Here is an 18166-nt window from a genome sequence, read left to right on the forward strand (position 1 = left end):
GCTAGCGAAACATGGTGTGTATCAGTGGAGAACACTCAACGGCTGCAGGTGTTCATTAACAGATGCCTGCGGTATATAATTCGGGCCTGGTGGCCTCACAACTGGATCTCAAACAACGAGCTCCATCGTCGTTGTCAGCAGAGGCCGATAGAAGTTCGGGATCGGAAGTGGGGCTGGGTCGGCCACACTCTACGTAGGGGCGGAAACGAAATCTGTAAACAAGCATTAGACTGGAACCCAGCGGGACATCGCAGCAGAGGCAGACCCAGAGGCTCATGGCAGCGAAGCCTCAATAAAGAAATAAAAGAAGTCGACCGAAATCAAACCTGGCAACAGGTTAAAGCGATAGCCGGGCAACGCTTAAGATGGAGATCTTTCAAGTCGGCCCTTTGCACCACCGGAGGTGTACATGATCCATAAGTAAGTAAGTAAGTAAGCTTATCTAACTGCTAACTATCTGCGTGAAATAACAAATGGAATTAAATTTCAATCGCGAATTTGAAGCATGACTTGCGAGACACAAAATCACCTAGGCTTTTTTCCAATTCAGTTCAATTTGTTTTGATTATAATTCGTTATCATCATTCCCTATACCTATTTGTTATCGGTAGACCGATCGCTGTGTTAGTCGAAGCCCATTGTGATGACGACAGCCTCAATTCGCCATAGTGGACTATTGGCAGGGAGGTGACGTGACAATGGATTTGAAAGCGAGCGGAGGGCAATATTTGTGCTGGTGTAAATCTCACGACCGGCAATCACACGGTTAAACTCCCGTATTAAGAGGGAGGGAAGAGTATCAGTGTGGAAACTGATATTACCATTTCCAAAAGATTGTAAAGGTAAACTCGATCCGAGTTATGATATTCAAGTAAACATATCCGTATTATGTTTTAAGAGTTTTTCGTGAAATGGCTCATGTGTCCGACACTGGGAGATCCCAATACTCCCCAGTTGCTGGATGACGGAATCCGCAATTAGAAAAATATTTATGAATACAGAATTTGGAATTACGAGATCACTTTTTCTTAAAACGTCGACCTACCAAGTTGGTTGCTGAAGGTTGCATACCAGACCATTGATTCTCATAATAAGGTCGAACACTACGACATATGTCGTTAGGTTAAGTCACTGAACACCATGGGTTGCCGTTTCCATATGCGGCAAACTGTGCAATTCACCTTTTAAATTCGGTAAGATCTTGACACAAGAAAAATTGATTTTGGACTTTTGACAAGCAGTGATTTGAAATAGGATGATTGTGTAGAAAATGATCCAAAGTATGAACACAAACTAGAAGTGTGGGAACATCATCAAACGCACGAATGAAAAGCGGTTTCCTGTTATTATTTTTTGTTCGTCTTCTGCGAGATTTTTCCACTGAAGGAAGGCAGTCTCTGCAATTAATAGCGCCGACCGAAAGGATTCGTTTTTCTTTGTTCGATAGCGAAATCAAGTTACGGGATGGTAGTGATGGTGGGTGCGCCTAATAAAAATTGCACTTGGTATAGCTCGAGGCACAATTCGGAAAATGAACAGAAATAGCTCTACCAACTAACTTCTCGTCTCTCACACACATTTCTCTGCACAATAGAAACAAAAAAAGTGGAACAAACGCAACTTAGCAACTGAAAAGTGGAAGCAAGCAAAAAAGCAGTTTGACTATGGGAAACCCACAGCCAAGCATGAAGCACACAACATCAATCAGCATGGCACAGGAACTCTGGGAATCTGGTGAGTTTTCCTTTCGTTCTCTCCCTTCATCTGGAACATGGGGTAGACCCTGATTGAATCAATACAACCGCAAATGGTTGATTGGTCCAAGAGGACCACCCTCCACACAGGATCCCAAATGAATCTATGACGATTTTCATTAGGGATTTCCCCGAATCAAGAACCAGGCAGCGGTTGTGAGATGTGGGAATTTTCTTCCACGCTGTGTACATCTTTTGTGCGACAACGGAAAACTGAATCAATAATCGAAACAAAAAAAAACAAGCGGAGTAGCAAAATGTGATTTGAAGCATTCGCATGCAACGGGAAATGAAAAAGCACCACCAAAAATAACAACGACAACAACGGCAACACACAGAAAGACCCGTAGGTGGATCAAAGGAGGTACCTCATATCCTTGCTTCATGGACATGTGGTTTCTGGGGGCTGGCCAACCGCTGTACGAGTCCATATCCTTGGTGTGCTGGCCACATTGCTGATGAAGCGAGTGCACGTACGCACCGAGTGCAACGTCGTCGTCGTCATGTGCGTCGTCGTCATTGGGTGGTTTTGTAGCGACCAAGCATACCGTAACGAAGATCGAGACGAAGGAATAATCCGTCCGACGATGGGATTTCGATTTTCGTTTGAAGTGTGCACACACAGTCCGAGCGAGATTGCAATTACCATGGGCAACGCGGCAGCAATGTCGGATTTCCATCGATGCGTGAGGCCAATGTGCAGAGCCGGCGGAAAATGGAAGAGAAAGATACAGGATTGAAATGAGATTTTGGTGCTGTGTACGTTTATGAAGATGGGTTATCTCGAATGTCTCTGAAACTTGATTTTTTATCAATGTAAGCTACATTGTATGTTATGTATATTTTTTTGATTTGTATTCAATTTTTATATGCTTAAATATAATTAATTCTAATTATGTCCGCGGCAGTCACAACTTTATAAATATATAATTTTGAAAGACTGTTTGAAAATATATGGAGTACGTCAAAAGTCCAATTCCCATAGCTCTTATAGCTTTTGAAGCATTTGATGGCGATTCAGATAGGTATAACGTGAGGATGATTTATATTTAAACGGAAATTTGCACGACGAAAATTGAAAATGTGTTAAAACCACAAGTTCTGAATCGTGTTGAATGGACGGACATGCATATTGTAAAACCTCTACCCCAATTTATTGTATCTATAATCTATATGTATTATATCAGGACATAAGTCATCAATATTGAGTAGGTTTATAAGGTTTTGTTTATAGTGTAAATATGAATTATGAGTTAAATGGACGAAAAGCGTCAAGCAAATTACGTTGCAATCAAGGTTGCAATAAAAGAAAAATTGCTGAAATTAGTTTGCAATTATTGACAAGCCTCCCGGAATCCAAAACAAATTTCATTCACTCGCGTTTTTAAGAGCACCCAAGAGGGCACCCCTTCAATACAGAATGTCAGAATCAACGCACAACTGTCTGTTTTATTATTTCAGCTTTGCTGCGTCGCAGCATGCGTGAAACAATATAAATGACAGTTGTGCGTTGCTTGCGTAACATGTGGGGTACCCTCGAAAACGCGAGTGAAATTAGTTTTAGATTTCGGGAGGCTTGCCCTTAAACTTAATCATTCAGCTAACCAGTTTAGAATGAGATTAATGTTAATCAAATCTTATATATAAAAATGAAATGGTCTGTGTTCGTATCCGCATAACTCGAAAACGGCTGGATGGATTTTTTTCATTTTTTCAGCAGAAACATCCGTTACAGTTTCCGACGGGTTTATATGATATTTCCTAACGCGAAAATTACGAGTAATTTTGAGCAAACCGTGAATAACTAAAATTGTGATTCCTATGCGAATTTTGCATGGGCAGTTCGGAACGCACATTCTCGCCTACTGTGCAGGACAACGTCTGCCGGGTCAACTAGTCTTATATAAAAATGAAATGGTCTGTGTTCGTATCCGCATAACTCGAAAACGGCTGGATGGATTTTCTTCATTCCTTCAGCAGCTACGTTCATTATAGTTTCCGACGGGTTTATATGATATTTCCTCACGCATAAATCACGAGTAAGGTTGAGTAAATCGTGAAAAATTAAAATTAGGATTCCCATGGGCAGTTCACAACGCGCATTTCCGCCTACTATGCAGGACAACGTCTGCCGGGTCGACTAGTATTTAATAGATTTTCATTTGTTTGTTGCAAATCAGATACACAACACCATGCCCGCGAACTAACAGGTACCAGATTCGTTTCGATCGGCCGTTCATTCTGTAGACCAAGAGGTGCGAGAAAGACACTGCCAGAAAATCATAACTCTTGTTTCACGCGGAAAAAAAATCCTTTCCCGCCGCATCACCTCGTTTCCGAACCTACTTAGTCGACGGACTTTCGCGGCAGCAGAAGCAAGTTGTCGTTCCACCAGCTCTGTTTCCCGTTCTGATAGCCACGGAGGGTGGAGGGTGGTGCGTTGGACCAACCGGGCGAGAGTCCGAGCGTTAATTGAAAAATGCTGGAGAAGAGGTTTGCGCTTTGGAAATGAGTGGAAAAAAGAAGATATCCAGCGGACAGGGCCAGTTTGTGTGGCCGCTCAAATAGAGCGATGAGCGGGAGAAAATGGTAGAAAGAATATTTAAAATACTGAAAAAAATTAGCTTAGGGGTGGAAAATTTTTATATCAAAGTTATTTTTTAATTGAATTTTTTTCTCTCCACTTTCTCGAAGCGATGAAGGTGGTGAGGTTCTTTGGGCTTGGGATCGTCCAGAGTGTCGGGGTGAAAATGAAGATGGAAACAAAAGTGTAGGTACTTGGTTTGTCGGAAAACGCACTTCGGGTTGCTGGTGGAAATTGGTTGTTCTGCAGTTTGAGTTGATGAGCTCCGGGCGCATTCCTGGCTGAGGGTATGCGATAATTCGAATGAAATGCGAGATTTCACGTAGAAACAAATGCGGTTCAGATTGGGACAAAACTTTACAAGTCAAAAGATGATTGATGTATAACAAACATGCTGATTGCTTGATAAAATTTAAACGCTTGCTTAAAATGATAAAAATACCACATGAACCCATGGCTCATAGAACACATGTCATGTGGCTTCTAATCTGTTTAAATTGTTATGCAGAATAAGTAGGGGAACTGTTTGGCACTCCATATCATAGCTCCCATGTTTATCCCATTAAAAACAAAGCAATGAAATAGAATTTGATTTTTTTTATTTTTGTGATTCTTTTAGCAGTGTTAGCAAAAAGAAGCGACGAGATTGGTGGTGGATTTCTTTGTTTTGTGATGTGATAAATATATGTTCAGTGAGATGTAAAACGGAACAGTTCCCCTACATTATATGCAGTTCGCATATCATTAGTCATTGTCTATATATTGACATTCAAATAACTTAATTTTCATCTTTACTATTGATATTTTGGCAATCGTTTATTTGCATTTATTAAAAATCGCACATTGAATACCTTTAATGATAGTGATGAAAAAGAAAGTTTGTAAGCAATTCAGATAGAGAACGTTGTTCAGAAAGAGTTTTGCAGATTTTTTTCATGCTGCTTGCTGCCTCGTATTGATCCTAGAAATAATTGTTAAAACATAAATACAAAAACTATAACCGAACATACAAAATAATACAATGGGTAAAAGAAACATCTTTCAGCAACTACAGGTTTGATGCCTGGAGGTAAACGATAATGCTTAATGGCAGGATGTAACGAGAATTAGATGTGGGGTTTGTTGTTGAAATTTGATAATTTTATACAACTTCCCTCATCCTCGTAACAGGTTTTGTATGGATTATTTTATTTATTTGCATGAACCGTAACGCAAGACCTAGAGCAATATCACTTCATAATTTGTGAATAGCACCTAATCTATTCTCTATTGTGAAGAGGTCACGACCACGTAAGAGATCACCTCGGCCATCAAGGACCAAGATCCATCAACCTACGAAGTGGACCGAAGAGGATGCTGATTGCCATCGATACCAACAAGGTGATGAAAGTGGACAACGGTGGGCCATACAGGCATTTTACAGTGGATCCGCTACCAGGATTTATAAGACTAACGGAGAAAACCATAAAGGAATGTAAGGCGATCATCGGAGAAGCTCAAGTTAAAACAGCAAATCCGGTGCTACCAAGGATTAAAGGATTACCAAAGATGAAGGAGTTCTAAAATATTCCGAAACAATTCCCCAGCACATCCAGGAGTTCACCCAAATTCTAGACACATAGAAGAAGAGGACATAATGGTATCATTCGACGTAGCGGCATTATTCCCAATCGTTCCAGTGAAAGACGCTCTTCTGGAGGATTGACTGCTAACACAAAGGACGGAAACAGCATGGTGAGGAAATCTGAAGATGTGCCTAAAGCTGGCAAGCCTATGCATGACAGAAAACTACTTCACATTCCGTGGTATCTTTTACACAGATGAAGGGTGCACCGATGGGAAATCCACTATCACCGTTTTTGTGCGAATCGTTCATGGCGATTTTGGAGGACAACCTACACGGACATGGAGTACTACTCGAGAAATGGTGGAGATACGTCGACGACATTTTCAGCATCATCAACCGGAAGGATCTATCCAGGATTATGGAAGCGATCAACAACGAGTATAATGAAATCAAATTCATCCACAATGAGGGAAAGGAACGACATCACGAACGTCCGCACTTACCGCAGTGCGAATATTGAATCCGACCACTACCTCGTTGCAGTATGCCTGCGCTCAAAATTCTCGACGGTGTACAACACGCATCGAAGTCGAACGCCGCGGCTTAATATTGGGCGGCTACAAGACGGTAGACTAGCCCAAGAATACGCGCAGCAGCTGGAAGTGGCACTCCCAACGGAAGAGCAGCTAGGCGCAGCGTCTCTTGAAGATGGCTGGAGCGATATTCGATCCGCCATTGGTAGCACCGCAACCGCTGCACTTGGCACGGTGCCCCCGGATCAGAGAAACGACTGGTATGACGGTGAATGTGAGCAGTTAGTAGAAGAGAAGAATGCAGCATGGGCGAGATTGCTGCAACACCGCACGAGGGCGAACGAGGCACGATATAAACAGGCGCGGAACAGACAAAACTCGATTTTCCGGAGGAAAAAGCGTCAGCAGGAAGATCGAGACCGTGAAGAGACGGAGCAACTGTACCGTGCTAATAACACACGAAAGTTCTATGAGAAGTTGAACCATTCACGTCAGGGCCACGTGCCACAGCCCGATATGTGTAAGGACATAAACGGGAGCCTTCTTACGAACGAGCGTGAGGTGGCGGCAGGTGGCGGCAGCACTACGAAGAGCACCTGAATGGCGATGTGGTAGACGAAGATGGCGGTATGGTAATGGACCTGGGGAACGCGCGCAGGACATAATTCTACCGGCTCCGGATCTCCAAGAAATCCAGGAGGAGATTGGCCGGCTGAAAAACAACAAAGCCCCTGGGGTTGACCAACTACCAGGAGAGCTATTTAAACACGGTGGTGAGGCACTGGCTAGAGCGCTGCACTGGGTGATTACCAAGGTTTGGGAGGATGAGGTTCTGCCGCAGGAGTGGATGGAAGGTGTCGTGTGTCCCATCTACAAAAAGGGCGATAAGCTGGATTGTAGCAACTACCGCGCAATCACATTGCTGAACGCCGCCTACAAGGTACTCTCCCAAATTTTATGCCGTCGACTAGCACCAATTGCAAGGGAGTTCGTGGGTCAGTACCAGGCGGGTTTTATGGGCGAACGCTCCACCACGGACCAGGTGTTCGCCATTCGCCAAGTACTGCAGAAGTGCCGCGAATACAACGTGCCCACACATCATCTATTCATCGACTTCAAAGCCGCATATGATACAATCAGAGCATTAGTGATTAATCATAGATTTAATCATGATTAATGAATAATGGGTAATTTAATCATTATTCATTAATCATAATCATACAAAAAATACGATTCAATCATTAATCACTAATCGTTAATCATAGATTTTTACATTTAATCATTAATCACTAATCATATTCATAACTGTTTTTTGTTTATTCATTAATCATCAATTTAAATCATTGCATATATCGCTTTTATTCATTAATCTTTAATCATTATCATACAATTTTTATACCTTTCAATAACACAATTTGGTAGAGAGCTTACTTGATTATTGATCAATATGCAAATCATTTAATTTGATTATTCATAATCATTAATCGTTAATCATTGTCAAAAATTAATTTAATCGTTAATCATAATCATTCATCATTGTCAAAAATGAATAAATCATTAATCATAATCTTTAATCATAGAGCTGAATGATTTAATCATAACAAATTTAATAATTCATTGGAAGCTTTATTCATAAACGCTCTGGATACAATCGATCGGGACCAGCTATGGCAGCTAATGCACGAAAACGGATTTCCGGATAAACTGACACGGTTGATCAAAGCGACGATGGATCGGGTGATGTGCGTAGTTCGAGTTTCAGGAGCATTCTCGAGTCCCTTCGAAACCCGCAGAGGGTTACGGCAAGGTGATGGTCTTTCGTGTCTGCTATTCAACATCGCTTTGGAAGGGGTAATACGAAGAGCAAGGATTAACACGAGTGGTACAATTTTCAATAAGTCCGTCCAGCTATTTGGCTTCGCCGACGACATAGATATTATGGCACGTAACTTTGAGAAGATGGAGGAAGCCTACATCAGACTGAAGAGGGAAGCCAAGCGGATCGGACTAGTCATCAACACGTCGAAGACGAAGTACATGATAGGAAGAGGTTCAAGAGAAGACAATGTGAGCCACCCACCGCGAGTTGGCATCGGTGGTGACGAAATCGAGGTGGTAGAAGAATTTGTGTACTTGGGCTCACTGGTGACTGCCGAAAATGATACCAGCAGAAAAATTCGGAGACGTATAGTGGCTGGAAATCGTGCATACTTTGGACTCCGCCCATAAAACCCGCCTGGTACTGCCCCACGAACTCCCTTGCAATTGGTGCTAGTCGACGGCATAAAATTTGGGAGAGTACCTTGTAGGCGGCGTTCAGCAATGTGATTGCGCGGTAGTTGCTACAATCCAGCTTATCGCCCTTTTTGTAGATGGGACACACGACACCTTCCATCCACTCCTGCGGCAAAACTTCCTCCTCCCAAATCTTGGTAATGACTCAGTGCAGCGCTCTAGCCAGTGCCTCACCACCGTGTTTAAATAGCTCTCCTGGTAGTTGGTCAACCCCAGGGGCTTTGTTGTTCTTCAGCCGGCCAATCTCCTCCTGGATTTCTTGGAGATCCGGAGCCGGTAGAATTATGTCCTGCGCGCGTTCCCCCAGGTCCATCACCATACCGCCATCTTCGTCTGCCACATCGCCATTCAGGTGCTACCGCCACCTATGGATTACTTCACGCTCGTTCGTAATAAGGTTCCCGTTTATGTCCTTACACATATCACGTGGTCCTTCTGTGAACGGTTCAACTTTTCATAGAACTTTGGTGTGTTATTAGTGCGATACAGTTGCTCCGTCTCTTCACGGTTTCGATCTTCCTGCTGGCGCTTTTTCCTCCGGAAAATCGAGTTTTGTCTGTTCCGCGCCCGTTTATATCGTGCCTCGTTCGCCCTCGTGCGGTGTTGCAGCATGCTGCATTCTTCTCTTCCACTAACTGCTCACATCCGCCGTCACTCGTATGATGGCGTTTCTATGATCCAGGGTCACCGTGCCAAGGGCAGTGGTTGTGGTGCTACCAAAGGCGGATCGAATATCTCTCCAGCTATCTTCAAGAGACGCTGCGCCTAGCTGCTCTTACGTTGGGAGTGCCACTTCCAGCGGCTGCGCGAACTTTTGGGCTAGTCTACCGTATTGTAGCCGCCCAATGTTAAGCCGGACTTAAGTCCGACTTCGCGGCGTGTTGTGCACCTTCGAGAGTTTTGAGCGCAGGCATACTGCGACAAGGTAGTGGTCGGATATTCGTACTGCGGTAAGTGCGGACGCTCGTGATGTCGGAGAAGAATTTACCGTCGATTATAACGTGGTCGATTTGGTTTTCCGTTTCTTGGTTGGATGATCTCGATGTGGCCTTGTGGATATTTTTGCGGGGAAAGAAGGTTCTTCGGACTACCATTACGCGGGAGGCTGCGAAGTTTATGCATCGTTGGCCGTTGTCATTCGATACGGTGTGCAGACTATCCGATTTTGACGTCCCGCAGTGGGCATCCATCGTATGTCTGCTCCATCTGTGCGTAGAACGCTTCTTTCTCATCGTCGGGTCTCTCTTCGTGTGTGCAGTCAAGGATGTTGTCGATCATTTAGTAATTTGCGTTATTAGTCTAATTCTAACAACGAACCATTGGTCAGAGTTGCAGAAAAACCTTCGCACTAGAAGTCCACCATATAACACATTTTGAAATTCAGCTTCTGAAATGAGTTATTGACAAACTACTAAATGATCGAACGCGAATTACTGAATGATCGATAACATCCTTGTGGGCAGTGCACGTTGATGATGCTATAATTGAAGAAACGGCCATTTATCTTCAGCTTGCACATCCTTGCGTTGATTGGCTGCCACCCAATTACACGTTGGCGCATCTTACCCAGCACTACGATGGTGCCACAGCTTTGGTAGAAGGTAGCTGCTCGATGCCCGCTTTTCCACACTTTCTGTCCTGTCCAGCAAATCTCCGTCGAAGTTGCGGGGATGTAATTCATCGTAGATCATCCTGTCGCGACTTGCGAAACCTAGCGATTTGCAACTCCATGTTCCAAGCTTCCAATCGTGATCCTTTATTCGTCGCCTAGGTTTTTGGCGTTTATATCGAGTCGTCTTCTTCTTCTTAGTGGCATTACATCCCCACATTGGGACAGAGCCGCCTCGCAGCTTAGTGTTCATTAAGCACTTCCACATTTATTAACTGCGAGGTTTCTTTTCTAAGCCAGGTTACCAGTTTTGCATTCGTATATCATGAGGCTAACACGATGATACTTTTATGTCCAGGGAAGTCGAGACAATTTCCAATCCGCACGGCTAAGGAGGGCCCCGAGTCGTATTATCTCTTACATTGCTCGTAATTATTGGTTTTCCAGGCGGCTTATAGGCGTGCACAAACCTCCTGTCTCGTCGGAGGGCCGTTCAGGTCTGTTTTGTGTCCCACTTGACACCAGGACTTGAACTTGTGCGCTTTGAGCGGCACACGGTCGCTTTGATCGAGCCTACTTGCGGATACATGCAGCTTTTTATGGGAATTTAAATTATTAATTTGGATCTAAGACTGTCTGTTTAAGTCTGAACATGTACATCATTCAATTACGACATCGTGGCTGTTCGGCCTCATTGAAAGTAGACATGAAGTCTATGACAACTTCTCTCCATGAACAGCCTAGATAGTCGTGTGGTATCGGCAGCCGATTCTTTGGCTGAGAATAACGCTACAGATTGCCTTTTCCAGTGGTAAAAGTCCACCATACAGGTGACCCCTAATTTTCGGTGTAACGCTACATTATGCTTACCGTGCTTACGAATGAATCATTGGGAAGGTCTGAAAACCCTAACCTCTAACGGAGCCTGGGCGCCCTTCACAGTATTGAGCCTTTGCTATGCTAGCCTAAAATATGACGTTGTGGACTTTCTGGTTCTCCGAGGTAATCGGCTACCTTTATTCAATCTCAGCCACTTATGTGGATTCGCATTATGCGCTTTACACAGTGTACTCTGTGTTTCGTCTTTGACGTTCTTCATACGATATCGGTTTGGTTTCATCGTTGCTGTTTATAATAACGCTTTTTTATCTTAACTTGCAATGCAATATTTGTAGACTAATGCGAAACGGCAAAGCCCAAATGGCTTTGGTGCAGGAACCTAAATTTCGCAAAGGTGTCTTCCACCCTAGTAATCTAGTGAACTCGATTACTGCTGGTTTCAGTAATAAGGTTATCATTGCTACATTTATCTCTGAATCAACAAACAAAGATGTATGCGAACTCACAATTAATGTATGATCAATACCCTGATCGAAATGTATATTTTTGTAAATAATTAAAATTGTAAATAGTTAGATTTAAAAACACCTGAAATCGACGCAAACTTAATATCTAAATGAACTGTATTATAACCCGTCACCACAAATATGCAACACACTGTACACCTTAAAGTTAAAACAAAAACCCCTTTACCAAACACAGAAATTGTACAGCACATCCCATATTCAACAGTAAGAAATAGAACCCCAAAGTGGACGGTAGCAAACACGCGTATATCAATTTCTCGTCCGTTCGATCGCGCCAATAAAGGCAATTAGTTCAGTGCAGACCAATCAAAAAACCAAATTTCTATCCCGATCCGAAGTTTCTGCGATTGTGGCCAACGGTGGCAGCCTAAGTCTTTTCGTGAGTGCGTGCGTGATAATCCGTGATCGCAATACACGGTTGTATCGGGATAATTGTGTTGTGACTCGTGAATCGTTGTATTTCACAATCGAATTGTGATACCGTGGTAGGATGTTCTGCTGAGAAACAGACCTGCAAGGTGATTTTAGTGGTGAATTTCACGACCCGTGATCTGGTGCGCCGCTATTAGCGCATAGCGGGAAGAAAAACCTCCGGTGGCTGGCATTTACGGGCTCCACGCTCAAACATTGGTCCTTCGAGCCAGGTCGGAGGAAGCATCCAAGCCCAGATCGACGCGCGAATAGGTGGAATTCGCCATTGCGGTAAGTGGTCAGAGTACGCTGATCACAAAAGGTAGGCCATTCAAACTTTGTTCTATTGAGTGGCAGTTTACTGCACACGAGATTGGCGCCAAACCTTTGCCCCCCAGTACAGAAGTTGGTAGTAGGTACTGTGTGAGGAGGAATAGAAATTTGCATGCGAAAAGATAAAGGCGAAGAACGATCGAATCGTTACTATTGTGGAACAAGCGCACGTAGAAGTTTGCTATTATCAGCTGTGGTGGCATATTGGCTAGCCCATCTCAGCAAATTCGATAATTGCAAAGGTGTGCTTTACAGTGTCACACACATTTGTTGGTACAGTGGTGGACCAAATTAATATCAATTGCTATATTTGATATTCAATTTCCTACGATTGCGCGGTGGCGTTTAGCGGATCCGCGAGTCGTTCTGAGACACGTAACCGCGTCGGGAAGGAGCAATCGTTACGATTTACGTGTTCTCTTTCGGTCGTTCGTTTCGTGTGCGCGTAGAAGCATCACGTGTCGCGACGGGAAGGATTATTTCGATCGATCACCGTGGTGTTTCCGTCGTTATCGCGTATGAGCAGCACAACGCGACGGGAAGGAGAAAATCGTACGATTTTGTGTTGTTCACGTTCGGTTCGCGCAGTCAAGTGATCCGTGGTGGTAGTGAGTGATGGCACCTAAGAAGGAGAAGAAGATAGCTGAGGACAAGCTTATTCTCAAACGGGTTTTGGCATCTCGAGATGTGGTGGAAAGGTTTGTCAGGGAATACGACCATGAGCGGGATGTTGGAGAAATCGCCGTGCGGCTGGAAACGCTGAACAGAACAAACAAGGAGTTTCTGCACGTGCAGTCCGAGTTGGAGAAGCTAGATGAAGAGGAGAATTTCGATCATCATATGGCGGTGCGGAATGATTTTGAGAACCGTTTTTGCAAGCTGAAAGGTTTCTTGCTGATGAAGCGAGATCGGGATCATCCTCTCATGCATTCGACAAGGATGTCAACATCGGCACAGCTGCATAATACTACTACCTTTCATCATCGCTTGCCGAAGATCGACTTGCCAAAGTTTTGTGGAGACGAATCGCGATGGATATCCTTCCGAGACAATTTTCTATCCATGATCCACGGAAACGATGACATCCCAACGGTGAATAAGTTGCAATATCTGTTGCAGTCCTTGGAAGGAGATGCCAGGAAGCCCTTTGAGTGTGTCGACATACAAGCGGACAACTACGCGTCAACCTGGGACGCCCTCACGAAGAGGTACGATAACAAGCGGTTTTGCGGAAGGAGTTATTTAGACGGTTATTCGAATTGGCACCGATGAAGCGGGAATCAGCACACGAGCTGAATACGTTAGTCGACGATTTCCATCGGCACGTCAAGGCGTTGGAAAAACTTGGAGAACCCATTAAGCATTGGGATACACCACTCACGTTCATCCTCTGCAACAAGCTCGACTCCTATACGTTGCGTGCCTGGGAGCAAGAAACTCGAAAGCAGGAAGAAGTCAAGTATGACGAGCTGATTGAGTTCCTCACGAATCAAGTCCGTATGTTGAAGTCAGTCTCCAGCGATCTACAGAACCGTTCCCAAGGGTCCCACATCAAGGTGGCCGGCCCAGTTCCGAAGAAATCCACTACAGTCAGGTCCGTTGTCAACAATGCCACCAACGAAGTCAAGCCAAACGTTTCACTATGTCACGCTTGTTCGCAGAAGCACTTACTAGTTCAGTGTCCGACGTTTGCCAACCTAAACATTGGACAACGTCGTGAGCTAATAACCAAGCGAAGTTTATGTTGGAATTGCTTCCGTCCAAACCATCAAGCCAAGGCTTGTAAATCGAAGTTTTCGTGTAGAACGTGTCACGCCAAACACCACACGTTACTGCACGACCAAGGTACACCCTCCAAACCCACGTCAATTCCTGCCGGCTCGTCGAATGCGACTGCTCAACAGTCTTCTCAATCCACGTCGACGAACGTGGGGACCGCTGGATCGTCGAATCCACCCGAAGTAAATCTCCCCGTCCAATCAAGTAGAAGCACGGTCCTATTAGAAACGGTTGTACTATCCATCGTCGACAAGCACGGCAAGGAAATCGCTATCCGAGCTCTTCTCGATTCCGCTGCGATGTCTAATTTCATCACCAAGAAGTTGGCAAATGCTCTTGCCACCCGTCAAGCCGTCGTTGATGTTGCAGTTGCAGGAATCGGAGAATCTACGAAGCAGATAAAGCGGCAAATCTCCGCAACGATCAAATCTCGAACCAGTCCCTTTTCCACCACACTCGAATTCCTGATCATGAAGAAGCCCACTGCCAATTTACCCACTATAGCCATCAATTCCGCATCGTGGAACATACCAAAGGTTCCATTAGCCGATCCCAATTTCGATACACCGGGCATGATCGACATCATAATTGGCGGAGAATGTTACCATGAAATCCACACCGGCAACCGTATATCACTCGGCGAAGGTCTGCCGTTCCTGGTCGACACCCTATTTGGCTGGACAGTATCAGGGAAAACTGCCATCAATTCCTCCGCCACGCCACCGGTCTGCTACCTATCAACTGTTGATCGGTCTCTAGATAATGCGCTTCAGAGATTCTGGGAACTCGAAGCTGTCGATCATGGCCCAACGTACTCCACTGAAGAAAAACGATGCGAAGAAATCTATGCCAACACTACCACCCGAACTCACTCCGGAAGGTACGTCGTACGCCTTCCTCGGTCCGAAGATCCGCAAGTCACCCTCGGTGACTCTCGAGCAATGCCACCCGCCGTTTCTACAGCCTCGAGAGACGCCTTGAGAAAATTCCGCCTTAAAGCAAACCTACCACGAGTTCATCGATGAATACCTCCGAGTCGGCCACATGCGCAAGATTGATGTTGTTGATGATGCTGTTCCACATTGTTACCTACCACACCATCCGGTGTTCAAGGAGAGCAGTACTACCACCAAGGTGCGTGTGGTTTTCGACGCCTCTTGCAAAACGTCCACTGCAGTGTCCCTGAATGATACACTCCTCGTCGGTCCAGTTATACAGCAGCCTCTCGTCAACATCATTATTCGTTTCCGGTTCCACGTGATCGCCTTCGTCGCTGACGTGGAAAAAATGTATCGCCAAGTACTTCACCATCCCGACGATCAACATTTCCTGCGCATTCTGTTCCGCCGAACTCCATCGGATCCGATCGACACCTACGAACTTCTGACGGTCACATACGGCACCGCAGCAGCTCCATACCTGGCCACCCGCACACTTTTACAGTTGGCTATGGATGAAGGAGACAACTTCAAGGAAGCCGTTAAAGCAGTCATCGAGGACTTCTACGTAGACGACCTCCTTTCCGGAGCAGCAAATCTGGAGGATGCCATCGAGAAGCGTCGCCAAATCACTGACATGCTTGCGACCGCTGGGTTTCCGTTGAGAAAGTGGGCCTCCAACGTGCCAGAAGCATTGACTGGTGTACCATCCGAAGACTTAGCGATAAAACCGCTCCACGATCTCCACGACGATCAATCCGTCTCAACATTAGGCCTTGTTTGGGACACAAGAACGGACATGCTGCGGTTCAATGTCGAGATGCCGCTCCCTGCAGCAATCCTCACAAAACGTAAAGTGATCTCCTACATTGCCAGAATATTTGACCCATTAGGTCTGGTCGGTCCGGTGATAGCTGCCGCCAAAATGTTTATGCAACGCCTCTGGAAACTGAAGACTGAGGATAACAGTCCTTACGAGTGGGACAGGCCACTTCCACCCAACCTACAAGAAGAATGGAAGAAGTATCACGCCACTTTGGATATACTTTCCGAATTACGAATTCCTCGCTTCGTTTCATTTGCCGATGCACCAATACTCCAGCTACACCTGTTTTCCGACGCTTCAGAATTGGCTTACGGCGCATGCTGCTACGCTCGTTCAGAGGACGACAATCGCATTCACGTACAACTGCTGACTTCGAAGTCGAAGGTTGCGCCAATAGCCACCAAGCATTCCATCGCTCGTCTGGAACTGAACGCTGCTGTCCTGTCTACCAGATTGTTCCAGAAGATAAACCAATCAATGCGATCGTCAACCGAAGTCTTCTTCTGGACAGATTCAACCACCGTCCTGCAGTGGCTTAAATCTGCACCGAATCGTTGGAAAACCTTTGTAGCCAATCGAGTTTCAACGATCCAGTCTAACACCGAAGGGTATTCCTGGAATCACGTTCCCGGAATCGACAATCCAGCCGATGAACCGAGGTCTGACACCGGCCGAACTACTAAACCAAAGCCGTTGGTGGAACGGACCATCGTGGCTTTCCAAATCGTCCGATCATTGGCCAAATGCAAGCATCCCCTGCGAAGAGTTTCAATCTACAGCCGAAGAGGCACGCAATGTTTCGTTAGTAGCGGTGCCTAGTGAAGAAACCTCATTCGCAGATCAGTTGTTCCTTCGTTTCTCATCATTTTCCAAAATACGTCGTGTGGTTGCCTACTGCATCAAGTACATCAATTCCCTGAAGGTTGCAGAACGAAGCTCGTCAAAAAAAAGAACAACGCTTTCTACAGAAGATTTGCTGGCTGCTGACCGTGCATTATCTCGTCTCGCACAGCAATAAACTTTCGCAGATGAGGTAGCAGAGATTAAATCCGTCGGAACCGTGAAAGGTGCCCCATTGAAATGGCTGAAGCCACGCTTGACACTCGACGGAATCCTCCGTGTTGGCGGACGACTCGAGAATGCCCATGCACCTGAAGCAAGCAAGCACCCAATCATCCTGTCATCCAAGCACCCTCTGTCTCGTCTACTCTGTGATCATTACCATAAGGCTCTCCTTCATGCTGGTCCCCAGTTGATGCTGTCCACATTGCGCCAGAAATATTGGATTCTTGGAGGAAGAGACCTGACCCGATCAACCTACCACCAATGTGTCAAATGTTTCCGCACTAAGCCGCAACTCATCCAACAGAGCACGGCCGTTTTCCATCTCTGGTGTGGATTACTGCGGCCCGGTATTTCTCAAGTCTCCAGTACGGAATAGATCTCCGACAAAGGCTTATATAGCCATCTTCGTGTGCTTCTCGACCAGAGCAGTACACATAGAGCTGGTTTCGGACCTTTCCACTCCAGCCTTCCTCTCAGCTCTACGTCGCTTTGTTGCACGCCGCGGGCGAATTTGTGAGCTCCACTCCGATAACGGGACCGCCTTTAAGGGAGCAGCAAATGTCTTGCATCGCATCTACGAAATGCTGAAGCTCAACGACAGTGACCGCGAATCCATCACCAACTGGTGTGCTGAGCAGGAAATCCAGTGGAAGTTTATACCGCCACGCGCCCCACATTTCGGAGGATTGTGGGAAGCGGCGGTGAAATCGTGCAAGCACCATCTCCTACGAGAAATAGGCCAAACATCGATTAGCTGGGAAGATATGACAACGTTGCTGGCACAAATCGAAATGTGCTTGAACTCACGACCACTAACTCCGCTTCCAACAGATCCCGCCGACCTCCAAGTACTTACCCCAGGCCATTTTCTTGTTGGTTCGAATCTCCAAGCAGTTCCGTCAGCCAATGTTACCGAAATACCGGACAACCGTCTGGATCACTGGCAACGAACCGAAAAGCAGTTGCAGCGTATTTGGACAAGGTGGTATCCGGAGTATCTTGCCCAACTTCAAACCAGAGCCAACAAGGGTTGCAAGTCTCCAGTCAATCTGCAGTTAGGGCGGCTCGTGGTCATCAAAGACGAAAATCTTCCACCGGCACAGTG

The 18166-nt window shown here is 45.4% G+C and overlaps 1 protein-coding gene across 2 annotated transcripts in view; it reads right to left on the reverse strand.

Annotated features, from left to right (window-relative positions):
* The window catches only part of LOC134227610 (zinc finger protein rotund), a 571062-nt gene that overhangs the window by 115525 nt on the left and 437371 nt on the right, over nucleotides 1-18166 (reverse strand). The window contains exon 4 of one of the 2 annotated variants that reach the window (XM_062709225.1): nucleotides 2123-2209. The exons of the other annotated variant lie outside the window; for it this stretch is intronic. Coding sequence (XP_062565209.1) covers nucleotides 2123-2209 — 87 coding nt within the window. The remainder of the gene's footprint in view (nucleotides 1-2122; nucleotides 2210-18166) is intronic. 2 annotated transcript variants of the gene reach the window in all.

This window comes from Armigeres subalbatus, chromosome 3 (assembly GCF_024139115.2).
Source record: "Armigeres subalbatus isolate Guangzhou_Male chromosome 3, GZ_Asu_2, whole genome shotgun sequence".
In the NCBI taxonomy this organism is placed as follows: Eukaryota; Metazoa; Arthropoda; class Insecta; order Diptera; family Culicidae; genus Armigeres; species Armigeres subalbatus.